The sequence below is a fragment of the Hypanus sabinus genome, chromosome X1 (assembly GCF_030144855.1).
Source record: "Hypanus sabinus isolate sHypSab1 chromosome X1, sHypSab1.hap1, whole genome shotgun sequence".
Taxonomy (NCBI): domain Eukaryota; kingdom Metazoa; phylum Chordata; class Chondrichthyes; order Myliobatiformes; family Dasyatidae; genus Hypanus; species Hypanus sabinus.
The window spans coordinates 14,623,783-14,649,100 of NC_082738.1; the positions used below are offsets into that span (position 1 = coordinate 14,623,783).

Consider the following 25,318-nt stretch of genomic DNA (forward strand, 5'->3'; position numbering starts at 1 on the left):
TTATAAGGCTTGTGTTTTGAGTTCAATGGGATCACTCCGAGGTTCCTGTTGTCCATCAGCTTCAAGGGGATGAGCTCCTTTAAGAATAGCCAATCTCTCTGAGAGACCTCTCATTCTGGGGAACAGGATAAAATCATACAGCAGAGCTGCAATAGAACCTCCTATCAGAGGGCCTACCCAGTATACCTGCAAAGACATAATTGACATAAATAACATAAGTGAAAAACAAAATGGTGTTAACTAATTAGAACTTAGCATTCCCTCCTAAGGCTTGTGACTGAGACAGTGCATGATTCCATGGCTCCTAATGTCCCACCTGAACCTGACCCAAGTGAATATCTTAATGCATGAATCTAAGCAATCTGGCTATTTCTTCAGGATGCATCATAGGTGAGCCAAGTCCTAATGTTATTCAACGTATGTGTTTTCACCAACTGTTAGAAATGTTCCAGTTCACAGCAACCTTGCATCTGGACAACACAAACTCCACTGAAGAGACTGGAGTATGAAAATCTTAGGTGGTGCTCCAGTGCAGTATTTCTGGGTGTTCTACTCTGTTGAAGGTGTCTTTTGGGTGAGACATTCATCTGAAGGAACAGATGATATCAGATCTGCTCTTTCAAATCTATATCATTTTTCAGAAAAAAAGGCAGGGGTATTATCTTGGCTGTCAATATCACTATAAGCCAGTATGTGGGTTATTATTGTGTTGATGTTTGTGTGAATTGCCTGCTTAGTTTCTTATCTTATGACTGTAATTGAACTTTTAAAAGTACTTTGACTGTAAAGTGCTTTACAGCTTGAGGCTCATCTACACTTTTCTATGAAAGTCACCAGTAGTAAGTACTGCACCATGGCAGCGTAGTAGTTAGCATGATGTTATCACAGCTCTGGGCATCGCAAAGCTTGGAATTCAATTCTGGTGCTGTTCTCTAAGAAGTCTCTGTATGTCCTCCCTGTGGAATGTCTGGGTTTTCCCCAGGTGCTCCAGTTTCCTCCCACAGTCCAAAGATGTACTGGTTTGTAGGTTAATTGGTCGTTGTAAATTGTCCCATGATCAGGTTAGGGTTAAATGGGGGTATGAGATTGCTGGGACAGTGAGGCTCAAAGGGCCTATTTTGCAAAAGAAAGAAGGAAAGAAAAAAAAGATTTTTCTTTTGGCATCCCAAGTCTTAAGGATATTTGACACCCAGTTGTGATGAGCTAATTCAACTTGAAATATGGATCATGATGTTTAGAAGCAACACAATGCTCAGCATCTTAAACAGATCTTAGAAAGTTTGGCAAAATGCAGCAATGATATGTAACTGCATCAGTTTGATAGAAAATTGAACAGGAATAGCTATGGAAAGTAGGACAATACCTTGTACCTTCCCTCACCCAGAGCAAATAAGTTTTCTGACATACACTTGCAGCATTGTTGAGTATTCGCCTGTTGCAACTTCTGCAGTAGGATCCAACCTGCTGCAATGGAACTTTATTCAAAACAAAGTTAGTGAGCAAATAACCACTGTAAAGCACCCTTTAGTGCTCAGTGAGTGATTTCCGGTTCTCATCACAAACATCCTTATCTCTGTTTTTAGAGATTGCTAACAAAGCCAATTTTTACTGAATTATAAATGACATTGCTTTTTAAGTATGTCAGTTCTTTAAAACCTGCAGCTTAGGACAAGGATATTAGACCTTTAAAGATAGTGTTTTGTATTACTTTAGATTCAAGGGCATGCTAAAAGACACATGCTTTATTAAAAATGGGAAAGGCTTACTTATAATTAGCATATACAGTCTGATAGATCCCCTTTAAGAATTATGGACAATCTTTAACTTTTTTTTAAAGTGCTTTACAAATAAGCAGATTGTATGATCAGACATACTGGGAGAACTTGAACTTATTTAGCTGCATTTGAATAATCTGTTATCCACTAATTATAAAAATATCCTTGAGATACAAAAACCCCATAGTTCCTAACTTGAAAGATTCTGTTCATGTGTGATGAGAAGAAACGTTGGTGCATTTTATAAGCACCTTTTATGTTTTCATTTCTTTGTAAATGAGATTTGTTCAGTTGCTCATTTGGTTTGCATTGAATACAGTTTATGCTTACCCAGTGATTTCCAAAATTTCTAGTGAGTACTGCTGGTGCAAAGGACCTTGCTGGATTCATTCCACATCCAGTGTAATAAAGCTGGAGAAAACAATGTGGTATGGTATAATTCAGATCAGACATAATTGAATGCATAAAAAGTTTTAACAGATAATTTCTAAGAAGCAGTACTGATTGAATACTCAATTGGTGATGAGTAGTAGAGCCATGAGCTTAAAGTACCTGTCGGCAGTATGCATGGAAATATTAAAGAACATGAAGACTTACTAAATAAGTTGAATTCTTCATACAGGATCACAATTGACTTTTCTGACTCTGTTTCTGAGACTCTGGCTTCAGTTGTATTCTTGAGAACTACAAAATACCATCCCAACAATTCAGAGCCAACAAAAAAACTTCCTACACCTGGCAGCAGGATGAGCTGGAAATGGAGAGTAGTGACAAAGAGGTGGGCAGAACCAGATGGGACTTGGAACTCTAGCTCATATATATTGCTAGGATGCCTAATACTTCTGCATAATACTGCAGTAATTTTATGTATTGCACTGTACTGCTGCAGCAAAAAAAACCCCCAAATTTCATGGCATACATGAGTGATGATAAACCTGATCTGAAATGGGTCTGTATTGTGTACTGAGAGTGGGAAAGGGAAGGGAGAGGGGAGGAGTAGGAAGCAGCAGAGAGAGACATTCTGTAATGATCAATAAACAATTGGAATCAAATGACCTTCCCTGGTGTCTTAGGGCTGGCCCACACCATCCTTACTATTCCCAACATTCTTTTGTCTTGCCAGATTTACAGACTCACTCTCTGCTCTACGTTGACAAATACAGTACTATGCAAAAGTCTTAGACACACATATATAGCTTAAGTGTCTAAGGATCTCTGATCTCCACTATAAAGGGGTTCTTGCCCAGGTTTGTTAGACAATAGAAGGGCTATTATTCCAGACCTGATGTGAAACTCACAGAAACTTAAGAACTGGCAAATTTAAGCATAGATGGAGATTCATGCAGGCTAAAGTCATTCTGTTTAGGCTAATCAGTTCCCTGTTGTTGGTCTACAGCCTTGCTCACTAAACAGCAGTGAAACTGGTTTCATACCAAGGTGCCAATGATCCTTTTAATGTTGATTGATCTGAATGAAAATCAGTCCTTGCATCTTTTGTGATGATCTGGACTCGGGCTAATTATTATGATTTTGGGTAAATTTTCTGAAGTGACAATGACATATAGATTGATAGGGTAAAAATAATCAATTAAAACTGATGCCTTAAAGAGGCCAATACACATAAAATAATCACATAGAGGTGGTGTCTGTGTTTGCTTCATGTTTACATGTTTGTACTTTCCAGTCTGGTGCCCTTCCCTTGGACAACATCGGTGGTGTGGAGAGGGGAGACTTGCAACTTGGGCAACTGCCGGTCTTCCATTAAAAAAAACCTTGCCCAGGCTTGTGCCCTGGAAACTTTCCAAGGCGCAAATCCATGGTCTATCGAGACTAAAGACTAACGGAGGCCTACATACATAATTTCCAGTAGAAATTGCTGAATGATGGTTAACAGTATAAAGCTTAATTATAAACCCTTCCTCCTCTGAGGGTTCATGGCCATTTTGAGCACATCAGCTGGACATCTTCCTAGCCTGGATGGGGCAACAACACAGTCACATTTTGCAACTCAGCTGCTGGGAGAATGCTTGTTACCTTTAATCTAGAGCCAAGTACATTTTCCACACCAAACTTAGTCCTTTGGCAAATGAAGTGAAAATTCCAGACTTACCCCAAAGAAGTGACCTACAGTGAGTGAAAAGCCAATAATCATGGCTGCTGAACCCATGAATCCATTTCTGCGAATGTCTGTTGTGGCAAAAATACAGAGGACAAACTGAAGAGTAAGGAATATCTCCACGACTGTGCCCTGGCCAATACCCACTCCAGCATGCAGCTAAAGAATAAAAACAATATTGCTATTAGAAATGGAAACAATGGATCAGAAAGGAATCTAAAGGGGTGTATTTACAGGCATTTCTGGAGATATAATTGTCTGCTACCAAAAATCAAAAACCAACACTATTCGTTAGATTCTGCTTAATTCGAGATTTTACTATTTGTTCCTGGATCTGAGCTTACAATAGTGTTTGAATGCCATCTCAACCCACAGATTAACTGAGTACTAAGTGATGTAAATGTGCACACTTTGCAATGAATGGCTAAGAGAGGGATCATTACGGTGTCATGACTTCATTATGTGTTATTACTTCTGGAACATGACAATTAATTTGATGAAATAACCCAATTTCAAAGCATTTCTTTGCTGGCTGGAGAATGGAGTTGCTCCAGTTTTGAAACCATGAAATATCTAAGTAAATCTGATGCTATCACTACTTTGCCTAATGATATAATATGTCTTGACCTTCAAGTGGTTTTATTTCATTTTCCAAACAATAGCTTTGCATTGCAATGAAAGTGTCAAGTAATTCTTAAGTATAGTTTAGAGATGTAGCACCATATTCATGTGAAATTGATTGAGCTGTTCTGTGTTTCAAATAGGAAAGCTAATAGCTTGCAGTCCTGTTGAAGGGTCTTGGTCCGAAACATTGACGGTACTTTTTTCCATAGATGGTACTTAGCCTACTAAGTTCCTCCAACATTTTGTGTGTAGCTTGTAATAGGTCAAGATTTCAGGGAGAAGGAAGCTGTATTTGGGATAAAAGTAAATATTTAAAAATTATGCTTTCACCTACCTCCCACTGGGAAATTATTTGAATTATGACTTTTCTAAAAAAAAATCACTGTCAATATTTAAGTTTTTGATTTCAATATTAGAATAATATATTTAATGATAAACTGGAGTTTTGTTCAGCATTGAGCAAGTTTAACATCCTATAATTGAATTATATCAATGATGAAATTTAGCCAAGTAATTGTGAACTTTTACTATATCTCCCATTTGGTCTCCAAATCACCACCTCATTTCTGTTTACCTGTACGTTCCACACAACACTTGAGGAAGAATTCTTTTGTTTTCTGTGCATGTGCTAAATTTTCACATTTAACAACACATAATATCCTTGTGAATCTAATTCTTAATTTGTCTGTCTTCTGCATTTTCTATATACAGTGCAGTTCATGGAAGAAATCAATGCCAAGTTGTATTGGAATTTTGAAATGATCCAAATAAATATGAAAATGATGTTTTCCTTGTAGTTCATTATTTTACACAGAAATATCAAACTGCAAAACATACAGTGGTGCTAGAAATTTTGTGAACCATCTATTTCTGCATAAATGTGATCAGATCTTCACAAAACTAGCTAAAACCAAATGGAATAAACAACATTAAAAACATTATACTTTTATTTATTGAGAAAAATGATCCAGTATGACATGTATTTGTTGGAATAATTATGTGAACCTCTGGGGTAATGCCTTCTACAAAAACTATTTGGAGTTGGGTGTTCCAATCAATGAGATGAGGTGGAAGTGTGGGTTGTACAGGTGCCCTGCCCTATTTTTAAAGAAGACACACCAAGTCAGGTTACTGACAGAGCCTGCTCTTCTCAAGAATTATCTGTTCATGTACACCATGCCTCAATCAAAACAACTTTCAGAGGACCCTAGATGAAGAATTGTAGAGGTGCATTAAGCTGGAAAAGTCTACAAGATAATTTCTAAAGACCTGAGTATTCACCAGTCCACAGTAAGAGAAATTGTCAATAAATGGAGGAAACTCAGTACTGTTGCTACTCTCCCTAGGAGTAGGCATCCTGCAAAGATCACATCAAGAGCACAACGTGCAATGCTGAAGGAGGTGAAAAGGAACCCAAGGGTAACAGTAAAAGTCCTGCAGAAATCTCCAGAATTTGCTGAAGTCTCTGTTCATGTGTCCACTGTAAGAAAAACACTGAGCAAGAATGGTTTCCATGGAAGGACACCATGGAGGAAACCACTGCTCTCCAAAAAAAAACCATTGCTGCACATCTCAAGTTTGCAAAAGTCCACTTGGATGTACTACAACACCTCTGGGACAATGTTTTGTGGACATAAGACAAAAGTTAAACTCTTTGGAAGAAATGCACATTGCTATATTTGGAGGGAAAAAGGCACTGCACACCAACACCAAAACCTCATCCCAACTGTGGAGCATAGTGGAAGGAGCATCATGGTTTGGGGCTGCTTTTCTGCCTCAGGGCCTGGACAGCTTGCAATCGTTGAGGGAACAATGAATTCAAAATTGTATCAAGACATTTTACAGGAGAATGTCATGGTAACATGTTTTTGTGTTATTTATTTAATTAGGTGCTCTTCACCTAGTTTTAGGACTTATGCGAAGATCTGATCACATTTTAGGGCACATTTATGCATAAATTGAGAAAATTTTACAGGGTTCACAAATTTTCTAGCACCACTGTATAGTGACTTTGCACAGGAAAATCTGTACACCAAAATGCCATAGACAGCAGTTGTTAATCTGGTTTCGATGAAGTCTGAGGAAGAAAGGTGAGTGGGAACTCCTTGTCTTTGAAGAGTGCTATGGGATCAATAACATCATTTGAAATACCAGAACTGGTAGATGGGCCTTTTTGGGGATGTAAAACACTACAGATGCATTAGGAAATATCTTAACATGCCTTAATGTAATAATATTAATTTGAATGCATTATAATGACACAAAATCAGAAGAGTAATTTCAAATGCTGTAAGCAACTGAAATTGTATTTTAATTCATTACTATTATTTAATTTTAACTTTTCATATTGGAAATGATTTTGGGGATATTGTCCCATTTGTGGTCATAATACCTAGTTTGTGCTGAATTGTGTGTTTGGAAAGGGTTCAAGTCTTAGTGATCCATTGAAGCATTGCTGTGCAGTATACAGTAAAGTACAATGCAGTAAAATACACAACTGTGCCCTGTCAAGGAAATAGTGAATTTTGCCTGTAGCCCCTGGTGACTAATGGCTAACTATATATTTAGTCCAAGGAAGGCAAGTGACAGGTATTTATTATTGCAGCCCTGGCTAGCTGTTCTGAATTATATTTTGGTTTTGACATACTAGCAGAAAATTATGTATCCATTTCTTGGAGGACTGGTGGTGATAGTACGTCACCATTAACTGAAGTTTAGGTAGTCATCTAAAGTAATAGTGATGAGTCTGTATGTGAATCCTGGGGTGGAGGAGGAAGAATTTCAGTCATTATTCCTAGTAGCCATGAAAGACCCACCAGTTAGGATCTTTATGCCTGTTTCAGTCACTCAATATATAAAGCTTGAATATAATACTTATTACTCTTTGCAGAGTATCATTAACAGATAGTGTTTGATGCAAGTGACCTGCATTGTTTTAAAATGATACTTCAGTGTACCTGTCGTGTTATCATGCCCACATCTCAAAATGCTTTTCTATACAGTAGTCTGACTTCATTCAACATTACATAAGTGCAACATCACATTTCTATTAGATTCCACAGAGGACAAGATGGTCAATGTACAAAGTCTTTTGCCAATAGTTTGAGCATATAAGGATTCCTGCAAGCAGAAAAGAGTTTAATTATCTTTCAGTTGCTTTTAGTTTCACACACACAAGTCAGCATTGATTCAGTGACCAGATAGTGTCCTGCTGGTGATTTGCAACCCAGATCCTATAGTCAAAGGTACAGTTAATGATAGGCAGCACTGATTTTAAGAGATTTGATATTCTGTTTTGGGCAAGAGAAGTTAGATCAATTACAACCTAGCCTGCGTTGGTGTTTCTTTGCGCACAGCGAGATCCCACAAGCAACAATAAGGGCAATAACCAGAAAGACACTTTTTTACGGTGGTTTTGCGCACAGCAAAGATCCCTGTTTAAAATGTAATTAATGGCCACCTAATTCATTTTTCCGATCTTTTGTTTTTGCGCCCATCGAAATCCCGCAAGCAGCCATGGTAACCCTGTCTGTTTTGGCGATGTTTGCGCACAGCAGGATCCACAAAATATTTGAGCAATGGGCACTTAGTCTTTTTTGGCAATGTTTTGCGCATAACTGGATACCACTAGCAACCACAATGCCCCACCGTTCGTTTACTTTGATGTATTGCAGATAAGAAGTCCCACAAACTACAAGACTCATTACCACCTTGTTTTCGTGGTGTTTTGCGCGCAGCAATATCCCACAGCCAACAATATCAGTGACTAGTTAGTACACAACAGCCATGCCTGAAGAGGAACGAGATCGGTGACTTGTTCCCTCTGTTTTCGTTGAGAAGTGCGGCCCAGATCATACTGAGAACTCTGCCCAAATAGCGCAGCGGATTGTTTTGCCAGCGCTATAATTGACAGCGAAACTAAGATATACCAGCAATAAAGTCTTGGCTGTAAGCGAGGATTTTTTTTTTTTTGCCATTTTTATGTTTTGGAATGCGGTAGCAACCCTGAATCACAGACACTGGGTATATTCATATAAACCAACCCAGTCAGAAACCGTTCAAATTTTATTTTTTACTTCACCCCAAATCAAACGCAAATTCTAAAAGCGATAGCTGCCAGCTAGGTACACATTTCTAATTAAAATATTATAGCACACCTACGGTACGCCCTTTGCGCTTCTCCGCTTGTTCTGGAGCAAGACCAAATGTAATTGCGTCCGTCTTAATATGTTTCCCCAATCACGAAGATTATTTACCATTTTAGCTGCTAGCATCCTTTGGTACGTTGATGTCGCTGAACTTTAAAGCTCTGGGGCTGTAGTTGCGCAACTTAATAGCCCAAGTACAATCGCTATAGCTAAGAATGCAATCAATCACACTGTAGACACGGATCGTTTGAACCCTGGTAAGCTGTATCTACAGGACTACCGTGAAATCACAGTTGAATGACCTAGCCATTTTCCTCCTTTTAAATATTCCCCAAGTTTGACACCCGCAATTTACGAGCATAACAAAATGTTCGGAAAATCGAAAGCTTAACCTTTAACTCTCAAGCAAACTGGAAGTTACATAAAGTCGCAACACATTTCGAGAAGTTATCAAATGTCTGAAAATGTTACCACACAGAACGTTAAAATAAAATTCCTTAAGTTAGGTCAACGCCCAAGGTAAAAGTGATAAACCAAATAAAACTTCACCTTTTAAAATATATGTTGAATACGAATTGAAACAGAAAATAACTTCTGCTTAACACGAATTACCGCTAAAAATCCAATGAACATTTAGTTGATGGGAAATCTACCATTTTAGATTATCCGGATAAATATTCTGCTCAGAACCAATCCAAAGCAACAAACCTTTCAAAGTCCACCAGATCTTGCACTATAAATAAACGTTTTTCCTACCCTTGTCACATTGGTCTGTAGATTATTTTGCAGTTGTACAGAAAGTTTTCAAAAGCACTTTTCAAAAGTAGTCGGCTATTTTCCGAAAACAATACAAACTACTAAATGAAGACTAAGTAAAACGAAAATGATAATTTTTCCATTAACCTTACGACCCTTTATGTTTTGTTTTATCTCCTCAATTTTCACATTGCATACACGATCGATTTGATATCGTTTAATAAATCTCATGGAATTAACGACCAGGAGGAGTTCAAAGCGGAAAAATTCTAGACTCCCGTTCCCCATTATTATTACTTATTAATCTTAAATTATGGTGGCACCACAAATAAATGATTCTGGGAATAAGCCACTGAAAGTACTTTAATAATATCATGTTATTTCCAATTCGTCTGTCTGGCCATTTTAAAGGGTTCATTAACATGGGGAACTTAAATACGAAATGATTTATATTTTTGAAACAATATCGTTTATTTTAATCCATTTAACTCCCAGCGAAAGTAATGTCATTTAGCTTCTTGTTTACTTAACTTTAGTAACTGTTTTTAAGTCCCAAGGTTTAGACACACTTTAATCATTTCCGAATAATGTAACTCACCACTTACTGAAGTGTATTAATGCTGCTTCAAATCATTCTCTATTATATTCTGTATCTCAAGCCTGTTATATAGATATCCTTTAAAAGTATTTTTATAAATCTCTACAGGTTTACACTCGTTATATTACCAATTACCTTTGTTACTATTTTTTAATACATTATTTTCCAAGACATTTATCATTTTGCTTCAAACTTTAATATTGGCTTTCAAAACAAGATTTTAGTTTGTACAAGATCATACTTTAACTCCCTTTGTAGCGTACTATTTGCAAACATATTTACCGTGTTGAGCCCTAGGTTGCCCCGTACAGCAGGAGGGGTGACCCCGAACAACACAGCTGCCCCTGCCACTGCCCCGAGGAGCTGAGCTGCTATGTACATCACACAGCGGAATATGCTCAATTGCGCCCCCAGCAGGTAAGCGAAGGTAACAGCCGGGTTGAGGTGCGCCCCGCTGACATGTCCCACAGCCTGTACCAGGGCAGCCAGGACAAAGCCAAAACCCAGAGAAACCAGCAGCACGTTCACGGGGCCCGGAGACCATCGCATCGTAAAGCCCAGTCCAAAAAACACGAAGAGCATGGTGGCAAAGAATTCTGCAAACACTGCCCTCCAAAAGGCGATGGATTTCAGCTCCCACATGATCCCGATCTTCCAAAGAGCAGACTATTACAAAATAACAGAAAAAAAATTAAAAAAGATGAAATTATCTCCCAGCTCCTCAAATGTTTCCCCAAATTTAATTGCTCAGAATGAAGTATTTATAAGGGGCTCTGGATCGGGGGGAGGGACTTGGCCAGTTGGTCATTGCATTTAACTGTTTCATCCCAGGACATCAAGCATATTCTAATTGTTTCTGTTTCCACCATCCTCGGTTTGCAATGCATTTTGATGGCAGAAGTAAGTCAAAATATGATACGATAGGAAGAGTTTGTAAAAGTTGGTTAATGCAAAAATAAACAGGTATGCTACAGCTGCATAAATCTCAAACTATTAAGATAGGAACAGGGTCTCTAAGGGATGCGTGTGATGAACCCACAATAATGTCAATGAAGTGGCAAAAAATTGGGAAGTTACTGAGTCTCAGTTTTCACCTGTGCAGTAGCAACATGGACAGGATGTTTGAAAATATTAAAACATTTTAGATTGAAGGGAGGATGATACCTCAAACTAGACAAGCAAAAGAATAAAATTCCTAGATTGCAACTGTATACTAAAAGAAGCTGGGAAAAAGACAGAGGATGCACTATAACAGAAGAGGGAAGTAATATTATGTGAATGTTCAAAATAAAATGGAACAAATCCTGTTTGGGGAAATGGAGACTATGGATTAAAGGAGACTCCTCAGAATGGCAGAATGTGAAAAGCAATGACCACAGAATTAATGCTACAACCGCTGTTTTTCATCACTAGGCAAACAATTTAGACGTGGGATGATTGTGATTATTGGAGGCAAATTGTATTAGATCCAGAACATTACCCCAAGAGGCCCTCAAGCCCTGAGGATTATACAATGTTCAATTCTAATCACAACTCTTTGGATAATGAAAATCAGGAATGAAACAGTAAATGCCGGAATGTGAAATAAACAAAAATGCTGGAACCACTCAGCAGATCAGGTAGCATCTGTGGAAAGAGAAAGAGTTCTGACAAAGAATCTTCAAACTGAGCTATTAAACTGCTTCTCCTTCCATAGGTACAACCTACCCTACTGAGGTATTTTCTGTTTGTATTTCCTATGATAATTAAGTAGTCTGACCCTGCCTGTTGGAGCATAAGTGCTGCGGCTTCAAAAGCAGGTTGAAGGCTAGTTACTTTATGGTGAATGACACACCTATTGAGATCCTAAAGCCTTTCCACCATCTCCAAAGCATAAGCAAGAAGTGTGATGGGATACTTTCCACTGCTTGGATGTGTGTGGCTCCGACACCATCCAAGACAGGGAAGCCCACCTGACAGGAATGCCATCAACCAGCTACCAGTTTACTCACTCCACCAGCAGCACACTATGGCTGCCGTGTGTATGCTCCACAAGCATTGTTGGATTCTCTCACCTGTTTTTTTTTAACAGCACTTCCCAAGCCTGTTATCAACGACCAAGAAAAACAAGGGCACTAGGCACAGGGGACCACCACCACCAACTGTGGGTTTCCCTCCAAGTCACACACCATCCTAACCTGGAAATATATTGCTGGTCCTTATCATTGTTGCTGGGTATAAATGCAGGAACTCCCTTTCCAATGACACTGTGGACGCAACGTTTCAAGGAAGTGGCTTACCCTGCCACCTCAATGGTAATTAAAGATGGGCAATAGTGCTGACCTTGTCAGTGATGTTCACAGCATGTTACTGAATAAAAACAAAGATCCCTGCATACATGGCACTCCAAAAGTTATTTTATGTTTTATTTAGAGTTACAACACAGTAACAACGAGCCCATGTCACCCAATTACACCTGTGTGACTAATTAACCTACTAACTCATACATCTTTGGAATGTGGGAGGAAACTGGAGCACCCAGAGGTCACAGGATGAACATACAGTGGTTGGAATTGAAACTGGATTGCAATTATTTTAAGATGTATCCAGTATATGTAGTGAGCACACTGATGAAAAGATCCTTTCCTGGATGATTCAAAGGAACATTGGTTTCAAATATGCTGTAACCACTGTGATAACTACATTCAAGCCAGGTTTTTGCAATATTTTTTTGAAAACTAGAGCTGTGTTTGTTAATCCATTGTATTATGACCAAAAACTGCAGGTGCTGGAAACCTGAAATAAAAATTGAAATGCCAGTAATGTTCAGCAGGCCAAGCAGCATCTGTGCATAGGGAAACATTTGGTGTAAAAAAAAACTTCTTGTGTTGAGATTCTTTTTCTCAATGCTTTGAGAGCACCACTGAAAATATATTCCACTAGATAAGTCAGAGGACCACAGAATCTAATCAATGACCTGCCACAATGTCTATTTTACCGCCTGCTCCCTATATTCTCTGATCTCGCTGGTGTCCAAAATTTATCATTTGCAAGCTTAATATCCTCAATATCTGAGCATCCATAGATTTCTGAGGTAAGGAGCTTAAAGGTCTACAATTCTCTGTGTTAAGAAATTAGTTCCATCTAGTACTAAATATTTTATCCCTAATGAATTCCAGTGAGTAAAAAACATTCTCACTGAATCTCTCCTCATGGGGAAACAATTCCTAGATTATTAGGGTTAAGGTAGTTTCAGTTTGGTCACTGGCTTTTCAAAATCTGAGCAGAACTCATTCCTAACATTATACCTCTATCAGATGTCAGCCCTCCTGCTGCCAATGACACTCCTTAATAAAAAGGAGCTCCCTCATAACAATGCAGGTAACTAACACAAATCACTGTAGCCACCCACACAGATTTGTAGCAAGTGAGATGTATCGACTTTGATGGTAAGCTCAACTTGGCCTTTGGGGTGATAGAGCAACTATCTGCATAGGCAAAGGAGAAATGAACCACACGGAAGGCTGTACATGTCCTCTGTCCTCTGTCCTCAAGGCAGCTAGTCATTGTTGAGGCCAACTCATAATCTTGACATTTCATCCATACGTGGAAAGAACCATGGTCTCTACACCCCATACAGTGTTGGATCTGGAGCTCATCTTATGCGGAAAAAAATTTAAACAGGAAACCTAATCTTATATCTCATCCGTTGTTAACAAACTTGATGCACTAATTAGGGAGTTGGTACCTGATCCCTGAAAACAGTGACTTATGGGTGTCACTTAAATGGGTCTTCATGATGGCTGCCTTTCTTGAGCCAGATCAACTTTCTTAATTAGGAGACTCACCTGGAGGAAATCACAGTAAATGCTGCTCGGCACTACTTCCCCATAAACCATCCCCAATCTGGTAACAGGTTGAGGAACTTAAATATATCTCCCAGACACTTTTAAAACATTACGAAGTGCATGGACCAAGATAACCGATTAAGTCAAATCTTCATCTAGGACCCTAATCCAAATGCCCAGGTTATGACCTCAAATGGAAGCAAATGTCCACATTAAGCAGGCTCTGATTTGGTCTGTGTAGGTGTAGGTGTAGGTCAACTAATACACATCCTGCACACAACAAATGCCTAAATGTGATTATGGGTGTTCAATCCAATCCATGAAATACATTCCCCACCATATCTTAATGCTGTCTGTTGATGATCCAATATTGAATTTGCTGAACGAACCCTCAATTCATTAAAATGACTGAACAACATAAATGTCAAACTTTAGTCACTGCTGATCACCCTGCAATTCTAATGGTATATCATTGCTGCAAATACTTCATTGCAAGACATGTTAAATAATCTTGACATTTACTTATATTGACTTCTACTGAACAATCTCAACATACATTTCACATTGTTAAATCAGAGATGCAGAGTTTTCTCGGGCAGGTCCAGGTTGACAGTCTGAATTACTAATGGAGATCACTCATGCAAAAGTCCAAACTTGCTGAGTGATTCTTCCTGCAGTTATTCCCACATTGCTCCCATGTTTGATTCCTCGTGAAGTTCAATGGAGGGGCACCAAATTCCCAATGTTTCCAAGTGGGATCTGCCCATTAAGGTTGTATCAATCAGGCAATTTCAGTGACTACTCACTACCATGGAGACAAACCAGATCCAAGGGGGAAAGGCAAGTTTCAGTTAATGTACATTAATTTGAATTTAAATATATTTCATTCTTAACTGAACTTTAAAAAGTGAAAGATCAAAAGTGATCATTGAAAGTATTAAGAAGCTTGGACTGAAAAAAACTATTACAATTAAATTTCTTGGGGGCATACTGGAAGTATTTTGGATTGTCAATCCCCTGCCTCTAACACAAAGTTATGCACAATGTCACATTGATTTATATTAAATAATTTCTATATCTTGTGTTCATCTCTGTTAAATAAGAATGCAAAAAAGAGCAATGTTTGTCTAGTGATTATAATTTCATTAGCTTCAAGGTAATTATGGAGAAGGACAGGTCTGGTCCTTGGGTTGAGATTCAAAAATGGAGAAAGGCCAATTCTGAGGGCATCAGAAAGGATCAGGCAAATGTGAATAGGGATAGCTTGTTTTCTGGCAAAGGGATGCTTGGTAAGTAGAAGGACTTCAACATGAAAAATTGAGAGTATAGAGTTTATATGTTCCTGCTCGATTAAGAGGCAAGGTTTAGGGAACCTTGGTTTTTGAAAGATATTGAAACCCTGGTTAAGAAGAAGGAGGCACGTAGTGGGTATCAGCAGCAAAGAACAAATGAGGTACTTGACGAAAGTAAGAAATGCAAGAGAACACTTAAGGGGAAAACCAGCAGTGCTAAAAGAAGGCATGAGATTGGGATAGCAGACAAGGTGAAGGAGAACCCCAAGAGCTTCTACAGGTACATTAAGAGCAAAGGATAGCAAGGGAAGATCAGTGGTTTACATACGGACGGAGCCAAAAGAGATGAGGGAGAACTTAAAATGGATTTTTGCCTCTGTATTTACTTAGGAGATGGACACATTGTCTATAGAACTGAGGCAAAGCAAGGTCATGGACAGGGGCTGATTGGGGATAGTCAACATGGCTTTGTGTGCAGTAGGTCATGTCTAACCAATCTTATTGATTTTTTTCGAGGAGGCTACCAAGAAAGTTGATGAAGGAAAGGCAGTGGATGTTGTCTACATGGTCTTTACCAAGGCTTTTATCAAAGTCCTGCATGGGAGGCTGGTCCAGAAGGTTCACTTGCTTGGTAATCAGGATGAAATAGCAAATTGGATTCAATATTGGTTTAGCAGGATTATTCAGAGAGTGGTAGTAGATGGTTACTTCTCTAACTGGAGACCTGTGACTAGTGGTGCAGGGATCAGTGCTGGTTCTCTTGTTGTTTGTCAACTATATTAATGAGCTGGATGTTAATGTGATAAACTGGATCAGAAAATTAATGGATGACATCAAGATTGGGTGCATAGTGGACAATGAGGAAGGCTATCAAAGCTTACAGCAGTATCTGGACCATCAGGAAAAGTGGCTGAAATTTAATGCAGACAAATGTGAGGTGTTGTATTTTGTGAGGACAAGCCAGGGTAGGTCTTACACAGTGAACAGTAGGCCACTGAGGAGTGTGGTAGAACATAGGGATCTAGGAATACAGGTACATAATTCAGGTAGATAGGGTTGTAAAGAGAGCTTTTGGCACATTGGCCTTCATAAATCAAAGTATTGAGTACAGGAGATGGGATGTTATGTTGAAATTGTACAAGATGTTGGTGAGGCCTAATTTGTAGTATTGTGTGCAGTTCTGGTCATCTTCCTACAGGAAAGATATCAATAATGTTGAAAGAGTACAGAGAAAATTTACAAGGATGTCACTGGGACTTGAAGAACTGTGCTTTAAGGAAAGATGGAGCATGATTAAGAGAGATTTGATAGAGGTATACAAAATTATGAGGGGTATGGATTGGGTAAATGTAAGCAGGCTTTTTCCACTGATGCCGGGTGAGACTAGAACTGAAGTCATATGTTAAGGATGAAAGGTGAAATATTTAAGGGGAACATGAGGGAGAACTTCTTCACTCAAAGGGTGGTGAGAGTGTGGAATGAGCTGCCAGTGGAACTGGTGCATGCAGGCTCAATTGCAACATTTAAGAGAAGTTTGGATAAGTACATGTATGGTCTGGGTGCAGATTGATGGGACTAGGCAAAATAACAGTTTGGCATGGATTAGATGGGCTGAAGGGCCTGTTTCTGTGCTGTAGTGCTATATGACTTTATGATCTTTCGCATTAGCCATATGGTCCCTTGAGCATGATCAAGCTTTTAGCTTCAAGACCATTTACCTTCTGGATCCCCATCACTCTGAATTCCCCTGTACTCCTAACATTTATCTTCATCAGGCTCGCATTCATAGTCCTCTGAGATGGACAAATTTCATCATCTCAAGGGGCGAATGTTTAATTTTCAGATTATGCCCCCTAAATCTAGACTGTTTCATCAGGGCGCAAAGTTCCAAAGCCTCTACCTCCTCAAGATCTCATGTTTCAGTGAGATTACCTTTCATTTTTTTTAATCTCAAGAGTTTTTACATTCATTTTGCTCAATCTTTTCTCATAGGCCGATTGCCTTATCCATCTGTGGGAATCGGTCTAATCCATCTTCTCTGTACTATAACCCAGACAAGTATCCCCTTCTGTAAATAAGCAGCCTAAAATATTCCAGAGGTAGTCTAGCTAATATCCCAAACGGTTTTAGCAAGAGTGCCTAACTCTTGTATTTCATTCCTTTTGTAATAAAGGCACTTTCGTGGTCTGAATATTGCCTGCGTATCGTCCCATGTCTGTATGTTGTTTAGGTCTCCTTGCAAGCAGGCACCATCTGCTTCATTTGCTCCACAATACGTTAGGTTAAACCATCTCTTTCCATACTTCAAGTATACTAAAGCAAATTACTACCGATCTAGAAATCTGAAATAGAAGTAGAAAATGCTGAAAACCCAGCAGTCCAGGCAATGCCTGTAGTGAGGGAAACCATTTCAGATTAATGAGCTTTCATCAGGACTGGGGAAAGAAAGCTAAACAGGCTTTACAATGCAGACAATAGAACAAAAAGCAAAGTAGGTGACTGGGCAAATTGTTGGAATCAGAATTAGGTTTATTAACTGTCTTATATGATGTGAAATTTATTTTGTGGTGGCAATTCAACGAAGACATAAAATTGCTATAAAATACAAAATAAATAAATAACGTAAAAATAAGTTAATACTGAGGTAGTATCCATGGGTTCATAGACCGTTCAGAAATCTATAGTCTTTAGTCCTCAAACTCCTAATGAAGTAGAGCTATTGGAGTGCTTTGTTCATGATTGCTTCAATATGTTGGGTCCAGGCCAAATCTTCTGATATGTTGACAGCCAGAAACTTGAAGCTGCTCACTCTTTCCACCACTGACCCCTCAATGAGGACTGGTGTGTGTTCTTCCAATTTTTCCTTCCTTAAGTCCACAGTCAGTTCATTGGTCTTACAGACGTAATGAGCAGATGATAGAAAAGTGTCGACGGCACAAGGTAGAAGAGACTGCTAATGAGACAAGAAGGAGGAAAAAGATGGACCTGGGAAGCTGTAAATAAAATGTATAATTTGTGTTGTATAATTTGATTATAACTGAATTTGCCTCACTCTGCATACCCCTATCTTTTTGCAGATTGTTCAATGTTCACTTGTAGCAAAATGTTTTTTAGTTTAGCAAGCTATCGCTTTGTATAATGTCTCCCATAAGATAAAAAAGATAAATTGGGTTCAGTAAACTGTCCCACATTGACAAATGCAAATTAAGAAAAGTGCTGCAACAACCGAGACTTGAGAAGTAACAGTCACTTCACAGATTAGTGCAGGCAATGGAAACCATCAATAAGTGTTAATGCTGTGAATCTCTGGAAGGTGGAACTTGGTCGATTTGGTCAGTTATAGAAGTAGGAAAAATTCTCAGTACCTTGGCCATTTTAAGATTTAGTAGGATTTGATGCATTAGCTCTAAGAAAAGTATTTTCACTTTTTGGAGTTCCAACTGCATCCATTTTGAAATCGAGGATTTGAATGTTTGCGGATAAACAAATGTTTGTTTCTTGATCTTGAAGAAATGCAGAGTATTTTTTTTATTCAGGGACTCCTGAAATAACTGTGTGCATTACTTCAGGGGATGTTTTGAAATTATGGCATGTATTCCATTCAGGTGAGTCTAGTAACAGATGTCCATATCCATATGTCTACATGTAAAAATGATAATTCCATTTGGGAAAATCTTGCTGAGAAAGTTCACAGTATTCTGCAATAATCTGAAGTCTTCTTCCAGTTTGTTAATTAATCATGTAAATTTTTCATGTATTTTCCCATCAATCTTGCTATTGACACATGACTTTATGGTAAAATATATTTTTTCCATTGTAAATTGCTGTTACAAATATTGAAGGTTTTTGATGATTTCCCATGCTCTGTATGGATTGCAGTCATTTCCATCCTGTGCTTGCAATGATGTGGCTGGTAGATTCAACTAACACGAATAAGACCATTTGGTCTGTTTAATTTTTTATTTCCACAGAGTGAGCGCAGTTTGTTCAGTTTGTCACATAAGCCACATTATTCATCTTTAACCATATTTTTTTTACTGTGACGTGACATGACACTTGGCCTAAAAACAACTACATTGCAAAGATACTTTTCCTAACTATAGAATGATATAGCTCATCTTGTCTGCAACAGCGACAACTTATATTGTCTACTTGGAGCTGCCAGAATAGTTTCTAACTAAATACTTAGTATTTTATTAAAGACATAATTTGTTTCTATCAATAATTTATTCCAATTATCTCCTATTGCATGGAAAACACTTTCCAATTCATACTGTCACTTTAACCTTGTAAATATCATTCTCATATAATCTAGTTCTGTATTCACTAAGCAGGCTGCTTACATAAGCACTTATTAGTGCTTCTCCAAAGGAAAGCAAGCCTGGCTTTCAAAGTTTCTTTTTGTACAAGATAAAAAGTATAACTTCCAGCTCTAAACCAAAAAGATCATTGCTATTATTTGAGTTCATATCAGCTGAACATGAGGAACCCAAGATTGCAAACATAAATTTTATATGACCTCATAAAATTGTAAAGAAATTAGAACCTACTTTGAATTATAATCAAATGGCCCCAAGAAACATCCCTATACATCATTAGCTTTAGAGATAATAGTTTCATGTTGATTTGATATATTTAATGAATGCCCAGAAACGGCATCCAGATCCACTTCTTTCACATCTTTGCAAATGTCCATACCCCATTTTGTTTAGATTTTTATGTTTTCTGTTTATATATTTAATTCCTTACATTTGTTTATGTTATCTAGATGCTTGCAGAATTAATTATGATATGAAGGGTGTGAAAAATTACAGATAAACAGGACTTGATACTTTTGTTGGAGGAGATAAATAAGGATCTCACAGTGAAGGGCTTGAATAGCATTAGGCGCTTCACTTTCAGTGCAGCAATAAGACAACCCTGCCTGCCTACCTAGTACTTGCTAATTCTATATTCCTATCTACTAATGTTAATTTGATTCTTATTCTTATTATCAGCTTTTTATTCTGGCTGCTGCCTCCTATCTTTCCAGTCCTGATGAAGGGTCTTGGCCCGAAAGTCAACTGCTTATTTCCCTCCTTAGATGTTACCTGACCTGTTGAGGTTGCATCTGCATAAGCTCTTGTGTCAATGGTAATTCAGTCATTAGTTGCACTTCCAATGGAATTAATTACTCTTACAGAAGATACCAAGCTGATAAAAGCAAAATATTTTTAATGAAATCCATCGATTCTTGATGAGGAACTGCGTAGGAGAAGTATAAAACAGGAAAATACTGGAGGTGCCAGAATTCTGAATCACTGGCACCTGGAGAGTTGATGTATTTTTGATCAAGAGTCTTAAGTTTCTAAACTTGACTGGTTCGAGACCCTAATTTCTTAGTCACGCCAGTTTTTAGGATCAACTATATCAATGGAAAAACACCAGTTGGTCCAACACAGTATGACAGAACTCAACTCTAGATCTTGGATTTCAGTTGAATTTCAACAAGTGAAATATCCAGGGTTCCCTGATTTAGAACTGGTGACAGAAGCTGTGTTTGTACCTTTAAGAAAGAACTTGCATTACATTGTACATTTCATAGTACCTCAGAGCTAGTGGGTTACTTTTGTGTAGAAATTCTGAAGCACAGAATTGATGCTATGCAGGAAGCCTGCACCAGTTTCTTGCAGGGTAGCAGGACAATAAGTTACTTATACATGTGACTTGGAGGAGTGTGTTTAAGTGTTGGAAATCCTGAGCAGGCAACAGTTGAGCTCTTAAAGCAGCAGTTCTCATCAGGAGCAACACACACAAAATGCTGGAGGAACTTGACAAGTCAGGCAGCATCTATGGAAAGGAAAAGAAAGTCGACATTACAGGACAAAACCCTTCATCAGGACCCTCATAGGGAGCCACAGCATCAAATAATGAGCCTCAAGTGGCTAAAACAGAAAGGTCAGAGAGAGGAAGTGTCAGCAAATATCTTCTACAGATATTAGGGTATTGTGAAACTGGAGGTGAAGACCCAGGGGCCCAATTCTGATTCAGGGTCTGAAACACCAATTTCCGGTAAGGTGGCGGTGCATGCGAATGCAGCAGCCCCTTGGGGGCCAGCCAGATGTGCTTTTTTTCTTTGTAAAATTTTACAATCTAAAGACAAATCTACACCAAGAACTTTGGGTACTATAAGGTTACTCCATGAGTGAGCTGCTTGTAGATCGGAGGAGCTGGACTGATGGTGGTGGAGCCGGCTGAGATTTTGAAGAGGCCAACCGGGATGTTGGAGAAGTTGCTGGCCGAGGTGTTGCAAAGGCCGGCCGGTTTGTTGAAGGATATGGTTGGGATATCGGAGGAGCCCGTTGGGATATCAGAGGAGTCAGTTGTGATATTGGAGGAGCCGGTCAGGATATCAAGGGACTCTGCTGGACAGTGATAATGAAAGTTGCCGCAGGCCTGTTACTCTTAACTGGTGGAAGAGCAGACGACATGGGAGTTGTGTAGCCTTGGTTGTAGCGAAAACTAGGCCACAAGCCTTGGGCTTGCCTGCTGCTACGGACCAGATGAAAAAACGCAGAAGCGCTACAGCGTGGTGTCCACACTCAGCTGGGGCCCGGCCTCTCCCACTATTCTGTTCTCCTGTGTTCGAGCAGCGGAATGACGGGCTGAATTGCAGACACACGTAATTCAGCAGGAGACTGTATCATTGATTACTAGACATTGTCGTTCAGGGTCTTGGACTATGTATGTGATTTTTTTGAGTGAATATGCTTCTTTGCTCACTATTTTGAATGTTTGCTTGCTATTTTGGTTTTGCACCTTGGCCCTAGAGGAATACTGTCTCCTTCAATTGTATCTATGTATCGTTTGAATGATAATTAAACTCGATATGATTTTATTTTGATTTAAACTGTCCCTTCGCTTCTTTAGATGCTACCTGACCTGCTGAGTTCTGAGTTCCTCCAGATATTTATCTTGTTTGAAGCATTAGGATAATCAGGGATTCGCCTTCCACTTCCAACCATGGAATAAAAATTTCTTACCTAGAAAACAGTTGGTCCAGAAAAGTTCTGAAGTTAATATTGTTAACTCCCCCATCCGTGACTAAGGTTAGGATAGACCTTCAGCTTACCTTCTTCCGCCCATTAAGGCCTGATTTGTGTTTGAGTCCTGTGCAGTTTCTTAAGTGCAGCTGCACCTTCAGTTGCAGCAGTGACGTCAACCCTGCCTTGGACACCCATTGAGTTCACTGCTGTGCCCAGCCAGCTCCGTGTGTAGTTTGTGCTGTGTACGACAATGGTTTCACATTGCCTGCATACAAGTATTGTTCGCATTTCACCCGACTCTCAGCTTCAAACCTATTGTGAAGTGCATAAAAACCTTGCACTGCACAATGGAATCCCGAGGCTGTCAACTTTACAGCAGTCAGTTTTTGCATAAGGACTGAAATGGGATAGAAGGGCAGTACTTTGTTTCTGCTGAAGTTTATTGGGTTATCAGCATTGGCCAAAGCGTTAAGTGTCCTAATTTCCTTCATGTAAGAGATTGGGTTGTAAGGTTGGCCGCATGTCTTCAACTACCTGTGATGAAATTTACATCTCTTGTATCTTGGGAGGCATATCCTTCTTGTTACCTTTCATTAAACAGTGGATGTTGAATAATGGAAAAGAATTATGCTTAGAAACTGATGACAGCACTTTAATGGGTATTACCTTTTGAGCTAAGGCAAGTTTGAACCTTTTAATTGCTGGTTGAATGGTTGTCACTCTAAGTTGGCAATTTCCCACATGAGTCATTTTGACCGAAAAATTCATCTTGAAAGGATATTTCACCAGATGTGAGTTTTATTACTGATTATAATTACCTAAGTGTAAACTGTTTTTTACATCATGTAAATTTGCAACATAAAATTGTAGTTGTTCAGATGCATTGTGAGTGGGCTGATTTTTGAACAGAGTAGAGCTCCCAAGTTTGATTTTGGCATCTGGACCAAGTTAAAGAATTGCAAAGGAGATTCATTTCCTGATTTCTGTCCAGTGAAGACCCCACTGAGAAGTCTCATGCATGGCCACTGGATGAACACAGAACAGCGCACAGCTCTTTATGTTCCATGACTGAAAACCCTATTGACATGTGCTGCTTGGAGCAATCCCCATCCAGGTAGCTTGGTTTTCTGGAGCTCGGAGTGCACAACATTAAACAATTGTTTTGCGAGAGGAGGGGAAAACTAAAATGAGGCGATATCACTTTAAGTAGTCTACCTATAATTAAAACTCAGAACTACATATAACTTTAATCCAGCAGAGAAATTCAATAACTAAAGAGGTTTATTATTGTTTTGTTTCCATATAATACTCCCAACAACAATAGATTTTGTTGGTAAGCACTGTTATTGAAGCAAAACAGTTGCAAGTTGCCTTACAGGAGCACTACCAAACAAAATTTGCCACTGAGCCACATAAGGAGACATTGGAGCAGATAACCAAAAGCTCAGTCACAGAGGTAGAGTTTAATGAGTCTATTAATGGAGAAAAGGGAAGTTTAGAGTGGCAATTCCAGAACTTGGAGAATGGTTGCCAGTGGTAGAGCATTATATTGGGGGGAACAGTCACCAGGCCGGAGCTGGAGGAATGAAGGTATTATATTAGGTTTTGGAGCTAGAGGAGGTGACAGAGACAGGGAGCCAGTGTGGGGATTTGAAAACAAGGGCAAGAATTTTAAAACCAGAGTGATGTTTAACCATGAGCCAGTGAGCACAAGGGATATAATCAAGAACAGCTTTATTCCTGTTTTGTTTGTAATGGCCTATTGTTAACAAGCTTGCTTCTCACTTTCTATGGCTGCCATCTTTGTCCTGATTTTCTGCCAATATCAGCCAGCATGAAATGCCCTTATGAACACTCCGCAACTAGTTTTCCTGACAGTGTGTAGTTACAGTCTCTGGTCTTTGGATGGCAGCGTGGAGCAATTTTCAGTAAAACACCTCACGTTTCCATCAACAGTTTATATGGAAAAATGCTTATATTCATCAACTGCCCAGGTCAGCACCATGGGCTGTTTACTAGAGCATTATAATGTAAATACACATGTATTCATTAGAGGGCCCCAAGTGATATTCATTGGCTAATCTGTTGAACATCTGGGCAGTCAGCAAATTAAAACAAAAGCAGCTGAAGGAATAAAAGCAGTGATTTTGCAAAATTTTGCTTTGCACTTGCTGTTTGTAATTATTTCATCTGTTCCAGAATGAACTGGACTGAGCTAGACAATGGCAACTGCCCAACATAGAACTGAAATGCAACGGTACAAAATGCATAGCTCCATGATATCACATTCAAACACAGAGGGCAGCATTTATTCTGAGATGAAATTGCTGAACACAATTGAAAGAAGTTAAAGTTATCTCGGTGTTCATGAACTTTATTAAAAGACTGTCTTCAGAGAAGCACTGCAGTTACTTGTCAAGGCTGCTGCTACACTGTCCGCTCAATCCTTGACCCCTACCACCAAAGACAGGAGCTTCAGGTGCATGGGAACACCACCCCCTTAGGTTTCCTTCCAAGTCAAGTATTGACAGGGATCAGAAAATTATTACAGGTTTCAAGCTCAAAACCCTTTTGCCCGTTAGCAATGTGGGAATACCTTCAACACACGGGTTGCAGAAATTGATGAAGGCAGACCACCTCCCAAGTCTGACACTGTAAATAAATAAAGTAAAAACAAGACTACCTGGTCAATGATGCATGTGGGAGCTTGCAATGCAGAAACACTGCAATTTTTATAACAGTGACTGCCTTTCAAAAACTCTAAATACACAGCTGTAAAGTATGACTAAATGTTTGAGGATTCTGAAAAGAGCTAGAAAAATGTAAGCTCACTGTGGTATAAAAAGGGGCTATTATCTCCTTTAAAGGTTCAGTCCCATTTAATTTAAGTTTTTGTCAAACACTGTGGATGCACTTGTAAAAAAATTCCCATATCAACTCATTGAATACAATATTGAAAACTTTTTTGAGTCCCTGGTATTTAAGGTAGGTGGTGGGGTGGAGATATGTCTCTACCAAAGGAGGTGTAAGGTGCCCTTCCCTCTGCCAGCCTGCAGGTCACTCTTGGGCAAGGTGCAGCACCTGCTTAGCTCCCGATCAGAGTCATGTGAAACTATGGGAGCGGGTGGTGGACGGTCGTACGAGCAGCCGGTGCAGA

The 25,318-nt window shown here is 39.0% G+C and overlaps 2 protein-coding genes across 10 annotated transcripts in view; one reads left to right on the plus strand and one right to left on the minus strand.

Moving 5' to 3' along the window:
- On the minus strand, positions 1-23,608 carry LOC132384615 (lens fiber major intrinsic protein-like). The gene is made up of 4 exons (XM_059955884.1): positions 10,300-23,608; positions 3,886-4,050; positions 2,106-2,186; positions 1-186 (listed from the first exon to the last, which is right to left on the minus strand). Exons 1-4 carry the CDS (start codon positions 10,657-10,659, stop codon positions 1-3), a joined length of 792 nt encoding a protein of 263 aa, XP_059811867.1. The 5' UTR covers positions 10,660-23,608.
- Positions 1-25,318, plus strand: part of LOC132384611 (zinc finger CCCH domain-containing protein 10-like) — a 56,339-nt gene that overhangs the window by 27,174 nt on the left and 3,847 nt on the right. For 4 of the 9 annotated variants that reach the window (XR_009508941.1, XR_009508943.1, XR_009508946.1 and 1 more), the window contains one exon: positions 2,398-3,886. The exons of 2 other annotated variants lie outside the window; for them this stretch is intronic. The gene's annotated coding sequence lies outside the window, so the exon portion shown is untranslated. Of the gene's footprint in view, positions 1-2,397; positions 3,887-25,318 lie in introns of those variants that run through there. 3 more of the 9 variants (XR_009508944.1, XR_009508947.1, XR_009508949.1) reach the window with 1 other exon arrangement.